General features: G+C 40.5%; 1 protein-coding gene across 1 annotated transcript; it reads left to right on the top strand.

Annotated features, from left to right (window-relative positions):
- The first annotated feature begins 9039 nt into the window (after positions 1-9039).
- Positions 9040-9981, top strand: LOC138438046 (olfactory receptor 1J1-like). The gene has a single exon (XM_069586290.1). It carries the CDS (start codon positions 9040-9042, stop codon positions 9979-9981), a length of 942 nt encoding a protein of 313 aa, XP_069442391.1.
- The last annotated feature ends 495 nt before the right edge of the window (positions 9982-10476 follow it).

Below are 10476 nucleotides of genomic sequence, written 5' to 3' on the forward strand. Positions count from 1 at the left end.
AGAACTAATACTTTCAATGCTTATAAAGGAAAGGCTGCTGCTGCTGCTGCTGCTGCTGCTGCTGCTAAGTCGCTTCAGTCGTGTCCAACTCTGTGCGACCCCATAGACGGCAGCCCACCACGCTCCCCCGTCCCTGGGATTCTCCAGGCAAGAACACTGGAAAGGCAGGGTTATATAAATATTACAGCCAGAAGTTTTTTAAAAATACATATATGTCTCTGCTCTCAACAACAAAATACTCTCTTTAACATTTTGGAGCACATGACTCTAGGTTTTCAGAAAATCATAATCTGCATCTTTGCAAATTGCTGTACATATGCCTATATACAAATTTTCTATTATGTTATTTCAAAAATTATACATAAGCTTTACATAAACATCAGTTTAACAGTTACATAATATTCCAATGGGAGTATACCACAGCGACTTTTACCCCTCCCTCGTTGATAGAAACTAAGCTATAACTACTTATTATCTTTTAAAAAACTATACCACAATTAGATATTTTCCTAATTATAATTCTAAAGAAAGCTTTTTTCAGTACAAGGCAAACAGTAGAAAAGTGCAAATAATTCAACATGACTTCCAAGGTTCTGCACCATTCATTCCTGCTAATTTCTCTTGCCACATCCTGAACTTCTTCCCCTGATGAAGTGTACATTTCAGCCTTTCAATTTTCCTGAATAGTTTCCTGAATTTCTTGCCTTTTCTCTTTCCCATGACTTTTCCTGTTCCTCTGTTTTTCTCTCTTTCAAGTGCTCTGTCTTCACACTCTCCATGTCACCTTTGACTTGTTTTTTGTCTTCAGTTCGATCGCTCAGTCGTGTCTGACTCTTTGCAACTCCATGAATCGCAGCACACCAGGCCTCCCTGTCCATCACCATCTTCTGGAGTTCACTCAGACTCACATCCATTGAGTTGGTGATGCCATCCAGCCATCTCATCCTCTGTCATTCCCCTTTTCTTATTTGTCTTATGTCTCTGCTTTTCTGTAACTTCCTAAAACCTACCTTACTTGACTCCTTGAATTTGGATTTGGCACCCTTCCTCTGTGCTCCCATAACTCTCATCACTTGCCTTTGTTACAACACTTGACACACACGGTTTTGTCTCTCCTGCTCACTAGATGGGGCGCTCTTTTAGAGAAAAGAAATGTTTTCAAATCTTTATTCAAAGTCCCTCACAAAACCCTTGCCACATAGTAGTTAAACAATATTTTTATGAATGAGCAAATAGACACTCTTGGAAAATATTGAGTAAAATGCTATCTCCTCCACTTGACTCTGTATCTCTTTTTTTTTAATTTTCCAGTCAAAATGGAGTAGATTTCTGACACTGATGGCTTCTCACACTCATACTTATGGCTAAAGAATATATTTTAAGCTCTAATTATGTGCCAGCTACTGTTTTTGTCACAACTGACCACTGAAAAATCCCTGTATAGATTCAATTATTTCTGTAACAAGAAAAAAATTCTATTTCTGAGAAGAAGAAACCAAATGATTCTTTGTTAAATGTCTTTATTCCCCAGGGACAAGTATTAATAGCAACTTTCCTCCCAGTTCAAGACTGAATTAATAGCAACTTTCCTCCCAGTTCCAGACTGAATGTGGAAGGAAGAAATTCACATTATTCAGAGCCCACTGTGAAAAGACAGGCATCATGGTGCAATGGAGCAGGGCTTTAGATGTGAAGTTAGCGTGTTTGTGTTTGAATCCTCATTTGACCATTTTCTTTTGAGCCACTCTTATTGCGATAAAGAGCTACCCATGTGGCTCAGTGGTAAAGAATCCGCCTGCCAATGCAGGAGACATAAAAGATGTGGGTTTGATCCCTGAGTCGGGAAGATCCCCTGGAAGAAGAAATGGAAACCCACTCCAGTATTCTTGTCTGGAAAATCTCATGGGCAGAGAAGCCTGGTGGACTACAGCCCATGGGGCCACACAGAGTCAGAAATGACTGAGCGATCGAGAAAGTATGCATTGTGATAAAATGGGAAAGCTACTATCTACCTCAAAAGTGATTGAGAAGGTTAAATGAATTCCTAGAAGCAAACATTATTTAAATGACTGTGAAATAATGAGTCCTCATTTGTATTCCCAAAGGAATCGACTATCTGTAGTATCTGGAGAAGATACATCTACTGGGAATGGTTAAGGGAAGTGCATTTATCACTCCCAAGTTGTTCCTTGCCAGAAATTGGTACCCTTGGTCTCCTGGGTCCCAACCTAGCTGCTAAAAATGGATACCTTTGTCATTGCCTTGGATCTGGTGAAAAGAAGAGTGTACCTCCTCCCACTTCAAGACTGAGTGCGTGACTTTTTTCTTTTTCCAGATCAAAGTATTTTGGACAGAAAATGAAAAATTAGTTCATATTCATACCCCTGCATGCTGCATGCTAGGTCGCTTCAGTCATGTCATAACTTTGAGCTCAGAGTATCTGAATTCATCACTCCTGAGTTAGGTAAGGGTGGTATTTATAGATTTCACTCAGTAGTGTGTGTGTGTGTGTGTGTGTGTGTGTGTGTGTGTGTGTGTGTGTGTGTGTATGAATGGTCTGGTACAAAATCTGGAAGATGATTATACTGTGCTTAGCACTTTTATAATTTTGTTGTGTCATCTCAATAACTTAGTTAGACGTAATAACCATAATTCCCTGGCATTTATACCTTCCCTTTTAATAAATTGTTCTCTTTTTCACAATGGGTATCTGGCATGCATGCAAGCTGAGAGCAAAACCTTCCAGGTTTAATAATAATAATATAATCTGTATTTTATTTTTTTTGCAAATAGTAGTAAACATATGTGTGTGCTCAGTTACTCATTCATGTCTGACTCTTTGTGACCCCATGGCTATACCTTGCCAGACTCCTCTGTCCATGGAATTTTCCAGGTAAGAATAGTAGAGTGGGTTATCATTTCCTACTCCAAGGGATCTTCCAACCCAGGAATCGAACCCAACTGTCCTGTGTCTCTTGCACTGGCAGATCAATTCTTTACCACTGTACCACCTGGGAAGCTTTCTATTATGTTCCTTCAAAAATCATATTATAAGCTTAATGAATTCATTTTATCAGCTACATGATGTTACTTCCAATAGATGTGTACCATAATTGTCTTAACCTTTCACTTATTGATAGAAATTAGGTAGTCTATGAAAAATACTGATCAGAGTTTGATCTCCTTTTGTACTGGGGCTCTGAGAAATTCATTTTGTAAGCAGTTGTCTTTATAAATTCAGTAGCTGGTCTCCTAGTCTCTCTATTGACTTCTTATTATTTATTTAAGGACTGATTCAGTACATCCACCCAAAAGCTTTGGGGGAAATAACAGATATCACATTTTTCTCTTTACTGAGGAATATGTAACCAGATGTTTCCTTTCTGTCAGTTGACTTTTCTGGAGTTAGTGTAGCATGGTGACTGGGAACATGTGCTTGAAATAAGATAAATATGGAATCGAATGGTCTGTCCATCATTTTCTTGCTGAATGATTTAGGGCAAATTATTTACACTTGTAAGTCCAACTTTCCAACTGTTTAAGTGAGAATGATGCATTTTTGTGGTCCTTTTAGATATAATATGATATAAAGTACATCGCAGCAGCTGACCCATGTTATTCAAACAATAGATATGTGGCTAAAAGATGATTGTTATTATAATTTTATTATCAGTATCGTTGACATGATCATCTAGGCACTTATCTTGAAGCCACAAATCTTCCACTCATCCTCAAACTTCCTGATTTCCTTCCCTGTATTTCTGAATGTTCTTAGGCTCCAAAATCATTGCAGATGGTGACTGCAGCCATGAAATTAAAAGACGCTTACTCCTTGGAAGGAAAGTTATGACCAACCTAGATAGCATATTCAAAAGCAGAGACATTACTTTGCCAACAAAGTTCTGTCTAGTTCTGTCTATGGTTTTTCCAGTAGTCATGTATGGATGTGAGAGTTGGACTGTGAAGAAAGCTGAGTGCCAAAGAATTGATGCTTTAGAACTGTGGTGTTGGAGAAGACTCTTGAGAGTCCCTTGGACTGCAAGGAGATCCAACCAGTCCATCCTAAAGGAGATCAGTCCTGGGTGTTCTTTGGTAGGAATGATGCTAAAGCTGAAACTCCAATACTCTGGCCACCTCATGTGAAGAGTTGACTCATTGGAAAAGACTCTGATGCTGGGAGGGATTGGGGGCAGGAGGAGAAGAGGATGACCGAAGATGAGATGGCTGGATGGCATCACCGACTTGATGGACTTGAGTTTGAGTGAACTCCAGGAGTTGGTGATGGACAGGGAGGCCTGGCGTGCTGCAATTCATGCAGTCGCACAGAGTCGGACACGACTGAGCAACTGAACTGAACTGAGGCAGCAAGTACTGTCTTATCTGAGGATATAGTTAATGAGGGCATGTAATACAGTGGGAAGAATATGATCTTTGAAGCCAGGTAGACGTGGGATCAAATCCCAGGGTCACCATATACTAGTACTCTAAGATTGGGCAAGTTTTGTCACTGAGTCTCAATGCTCACCTCCCTAATGAGGATCTGAATACCTATTTTGAAAAGTTTAGGGAAGAAGTAAAGAGTATTTGAAAATTACCTGGTGCAGATCAAGTGCCGAATAAGATTTTGTTAACAACGTGTCTATTTCTAGCCCTATCGTAGTCATTCAGCCAAACTGGAAAGAGAGTAAACTGACCCTCAGCATCCACAGCCTCCACTCTTATTCTTCCTACACTTCCCACTTTGTCCCTCCTCGCTTTGTCTGAAGAGGTCAGTGCCCTTTTTCAGCCACTCAAATCTGGTCCCCAAATATGAACAGTTCCCAGTCATTCTGCCTCAGTGAATCCCTATGGCTCTCTCTCCCAGTATTACTTATTTCTAAACCTAATCTATAATTGGAACCTTTAAGTTTTTATCTAACTGAAAGAATGTTAGGTACCAGCAGCCTGTGGAGAGTGGAATTCTGGGTAGAGATACAGGAGGTTCAATGCGGATCTGCAAATCACACTGCACAGGCATAACTCTGCATGTTGCCCCAAGAAAAGCTGTCCCCCAATATCTGAATCTTGGGAAAATTAGAAGAGAGTATTGCATTGCTCATTTCCCACACTCCATGAAGGGTTGGGGTTAGGGGTTGGGTCTGAGGTGCTAGAAATCTGGCAGAAAAGCTTCTGCCTCTAGGACTAAGTAGCAAACTATCTTTCATCTGTTTCTGGGAGACTTCAGTTCAGTTCAGTTCAGTCGCTCGGTCGTGTCCGACTCTTTGCAATCCCATGAATCACAGCATGCCAGGCCTCCCTGTCCTTCACCAACTCCTGGAGTTCACTCAAACTCATGTGCATCGAGTCGGTGATGCCATCATCCTCTGTTGTCCCCTTCTCCTCCTGCCCCCAATCCCTCCCAGCATCAGAGTCTTTTCCAATGAGTCAACTCTTCACATGAGGTGGCCAGAGTATTGGAGTTTCAGGTTCAGCATCAGTCCTTCCAATGAACACCCAGGACTGATCTCCTTTAGAATGGACTGGTTGGATCTCCTTGCAGTCCAAGGGACTCTCAAGAGTCTTCTCCAACACCACAGTTCTAAAGCATCAATTCTTTGGCACTCAGCTTTCTTCACAGTCCAACTCTCACATCCATACATGACCACTGGAAAAACCATAGCCTTGACAAGACAGACCTTTGTTGGCAAGGTAATATTTCTGCTTTTGAATATGCTATCTAGGTTGGTCATAACTTTCCTTCCAAGGAGTAAGCATCTTTTAATTTCATGGCTGCAGTCACCATCTGCAATGATTTTGGAGTCCCCAGAAATAAAGTGTGACACTGTTTCCACTGTTTCCCCATCTATTTCCCACGAAGTGATGGGACCAGATGCCATGATCTTAGTTTTCTGAATATTGAGCTTTAAGCCAACTTTTTCACTCTCTTCTTTCACTTTCATCAAGAGGCTTTTTAGTTCCTCTTCATTTTCTGCCATAAGGGTGGTGTCATCTGCATATCTGAGGTTTTTAATATTTCTCCTGGCAATATTGATTCCAGCTTGTGCTTCTTCCAGCCTCGCATTTCTCATGATGTACTCTGCATATAAGTTAAATAAACAGGGTGATAATATACAGTCCTGATGTACTCCTTTTTCTATTTGGAACCAGTCTGTTTTTCCATGTCCAGTTCTAACTGTTGCTTCCTGACCTGCATATAGGTTTCTCGAGAGACTTAAAGGTAACGAATTCATAGATATGCTAATCTGATATCTGATTCCCACATTTTTTATATAAACTTATTTATTTTAATTGGAGGTTAATTACTTTACAATATTGTATTTGTTTTGCCATACATTAACATGAATCTGCCACAGGTATACACGTGTTCCCCATCCTGAACCCCCCTCCCTCCTCCCTCCCTGTACCATCCCTCTGGGTCGTCCCAGTGCACCAGCCCCAAGCATCCAGTATCATTCATTGAACCTGGACTGGCGATTCATTTCATATATGATATTATACATATTTCAATGCCATTCTCCCAAATCATCCCACCCTCTCCCTCTCCCACAGAGTCCAAAAGACTGTTCTATACATCTGTGTCTCTTTTGCTGTCTCTCATACAGGGTTATCATTACCATCTTTCTAAATTCCATATATATACATTAGTATACTTCAGGGTCTCTTACTTCATGACGGTACATGGTGTCCTCTGGAATCCAGTTGACAGAGTGATGGTGAGGCCAAGTCCTCATTATAAATGTGTCTTTGTTTCTAGACTCTCTGTTCCTCTCCACTGCCTTATTGGTCTGTGCTTCTGAAATTATATCATTTGTTGTAACTGGTATCGCTTTATAATAAAGTTTGATAGGTTCTAGTGATTTCTTACCGCCTCTTTTTAAAATATTTATAGAAATTTGGATAAATACTGATTTGGGTAAGGAGATAAATATCTCATAGGCTATTTTAGAGACACTGAAAAAGATTAGAATTCCTTTTAAAAATTACATTTGGCTTTTAAAATTTTTTTTAAATTGAAGGATGATTGCTTTACAGAATTTTGTTGTTTTCTGTCAAACCTCAACATAAATCAGACATAGGTATACATATATCCTCTCGCTTTTGAACCTCCCTCCCATCTCCTGCCCCATTCCACACCTCTAGATTGATACAGAGCACATGTTTGAATTTCCTGAGCCATACAGCAAATTCCGGTTGGCTATCTATTTTACATATGGTAATGTAAGTTTCCATGTTACTTTTTCCATTCATCTCACCCTTTCCTCCCCTCTCCCCATGTCCATAAGACTATTCTCTATGTCTGTTTATCCATTGTTGCCCTGTAAATAAATTCTTCAGTACCATTTTTCTAGATTCTGTATATATGCATTAGAATACAATATTTATCTTTCTCTTTCTGACTCACTTCACTCTGTATAATAGGTTCTAGGTTCATCTACCTCATCAGAACTGACTCAAATGTGTTCCTTCTTACGGCTGAGTAATATTCCATTGTGTATATATACCACAAATTTTTTATCCATCCATCCATTCATCCATTTGGCTTTTAGATTGTTCTCATTTGATTGTCATACTGTATAGCAAATAAATAACATGGGGCCCCTGGATGATTAGGATTTAGCCCGGGTCTTGGACAAGACCTGATGTAAGTTTCTGGTTTTTTTTCTTGTCTAACCTTTTAATAGCCTGCTTGTTGTTCCCAAACCACTGTTTATTCTTCCCCCATCACAGCACACTCCTCACCCAATTCCCCAACAGTGGCAGCCCTATTGCTGATCCATTTCTTCCTTCATACTAGCATTTTAAAATGTATTTATTATTTTTTAATTGAAGGATAACTGCTTTAAAATGTTGTGTTAGTTTCTGCTCTACAACAACATGAATCACCTGTAAGTGTACATATACCCCGTCCTTCCTGAGCCTCCTCCCACACCCCATTCCACCTCTCTATCATGGAGTACCAAGCTGAGCTCCCTGTGCCGTATAGCAGCTTCCCACTAGCTATCTATTTTGCACATGCTAATGTATATATGTCAGTTCTACTCTCTCAGTTTCATCCCACTCTCTCCTTCTGCTGTGTTTAAGTCGGTTCTCTATATCTGCATCTCACATTGGTCAGAATGGCCATCATCAAAAAATCTACAAACAGTAAGTGCTGGAGAGGATGTGGGGGAAAAGGGAACACTCCTGCACTGTTGGTGGGAAAATGAATTGATCCAACCACTATGGAAGACAGTATGGAGATTCCTTAAGAAACTAGTAATAGAACTACCATGTAACTCAGCAATCCCACTACTGGCATATACCCTGAGAAAACCATAATTCAAAAAGACACATGCACTTCAATGATCCTTGATGTAAGTTTCTTAAAGAGGCCACCATAACGATTTTAATTGGATGTGACATCTTGTATTTGATCAACAAACTTACAATGTGTATGCATTAACTGTCTTTGATAGATTCTGGGTCTACAACCAATGAACAAATTAGAAATAATCATGGAGGGTATACAGAAGAAGAGGATGCAGAATTAAACGTTATTACACACAAAATTGTGAAGGGCAAAGAGATTTCTGATGTCAAATAATTTGTTTTGCTTCCAGAGAACAAATTCTGGAGTCAACGTGCTTGGGTCCAAATCCCAGCTTCCCTTCTTACTTCAGGGTCTGGAGACTGTCTGCCTCAGGTACCCCATCTGGAAAGTGGAAATAATAATATTAATAGTGCCTACCTAGCTCCCATTCTGAAGAATATTACATCAGTTACTACACAGAAGCTATAAGAACAGTGAATAAGGATAGTATTTAACAAAAATTAACTGTTAATATTGTCATTTGCAGAGTCTGGCACCAGACTGAGAAAGAAACCTACACTTTTGCTACATTTATACAGCAAAATATGGTACAAATGTAAGATAATATCGATGAAGATCTTCCCTAAATCAAAAGAACATCTTTATCATTCTCTGCCATGATGATCACCTTATTATCCCAAGACATTCACCTTTTCCCTTCAACTTTCCCTATTAATCCCCTCCAGCTGATGACTGTGGAGAACCAGAGCAGTGTGTCCGAGTTCCTCCTCCTGGGGCTCCCCATCCGGCCAGAGCAGCAGGGTGTGTTTTTCGCCTTGTTCCTGGGCATGTACCTGACCACGGTGCTGGGCAACCTGCTCATCATTCTGCTCATCAGGCTAGACTCTCGCCTCCACACCCCCATGTACTTCTTCCTCAGCCACTTGGCCCTCACTGATATTACTTTCTCATCTGTCACCGTCCCTAAGATGCTTATGATCATGCAGAGTAAGCGCAAATCCATCCCCTATGCAGGGTGCCTTTCACAGACATATTTTTTCATACTCCTTGCTGATCTGGACAGCTTCCTGATCACTTCGATGGCCTATGACAGGTATGTGGCCATCTGCCACCCTCTGCATTATACCACCATCATGAGCCAGAGTGTCTGTGTCAAACTGGTGCTTGGATCCTGGGTCATTGCTTGTGCTTGTGCTCTTTTGCACACCCTTCTCCTAGCCCGGCTGTCGTTCTGTGCTGACAACACTATCCCCTACTTCTTCTGTGATCTTGCTGCCCTGCTCAAATTGTCCTGCTCAGACACTTCCCTCAACCAGTTGGTAATCTTCACTGCAGGGTTAACAGCCATTATGCTTCCATTTGTATGCATCCTGGTTTCTTATGGCCATATTGGGGCCACTATCCTCCGGGTACCCTCCGCCAAGGGCATCTGCAAAGCCTTGTCCACATGTGGCTCTCATCTCTCAGTAGTGACTCTCTACTACGGGGCAATTATTGGTGTATATTTTCTTCCATCATCCAACGGCACCAATGACAGTAACATAATTGCTTCAGTGATGTACACTGTGGTCACTCCCATGTTGAACCCCTTTATTTATAGCCTGAGAAATAAAGACATGAAAGGGGCCTTGAGAAAACTCTTGAGCAAGAGAACATATTCTTCCAACTGATATTTACCTTTCCTTTAAAAACGGTCCCTGTGATTCTATTTCCTCAATTACAGGTAAATACAAATTATTGAAAATATGGTTCCCTTGTCTCCCTTTCTTAGCTGTCACTCAGAAATCTTTATTGACAGTATTCTTACACTTGTTGGGGGAATAATAAGGTGGGATATGATTTATAGAACTTAATTTGTTCTTTTCTTGGATAATGGGGATTGGAAAATACTTTGAAGATGCTATGTCACTTTGGCTAGTGCCATTAAATGGAAGCTGTCAGGGCTGGCCCTTCCCCAGGTTTTAAAGTTTTATAAAATGTGCTTGAATGTTCACATCCCTGTATCTAAAAAAATTTCCATTTTGGTGAGAATATGGTTCCTCCTGCACCCAGACACCTAGGCATCCAGAGACCCTGAGTCCTGTTAGATCGTTCAGGGAAAGAAAAATTATTTTATTTTATTTTATTTTATTTTATTTTATTGGCCACACTGCAAGGCATGCGGG

The sequence above is a fragment of the Ovis canadensis genome, chromosome 3 (genome assembly GCF_042477335.2).
Source record: "Ovis canadensis isolate MfBH-ARS-UI-01 breed Bighorn chromosome 3, ARS-UI_OviCan_v2, whole genome shotgun sequence".
NCBI classification, from domain to species: Eukaryota; Metazoa; Chordata; class Mammalia; order Artiodactyla; family Bovidae; genus Ovis; species Ovis canadensis.

Bases quoted from the DNA above. Each gene is read 5' to 3' on its own strand.
- LOC138438046 (XM_069586290.1), top strand. From the start codon at position 9,040: ATGACTGTGGAGAACCAGAGCAGTGTGTCCGAGTTCCTCCTCCTGGGG.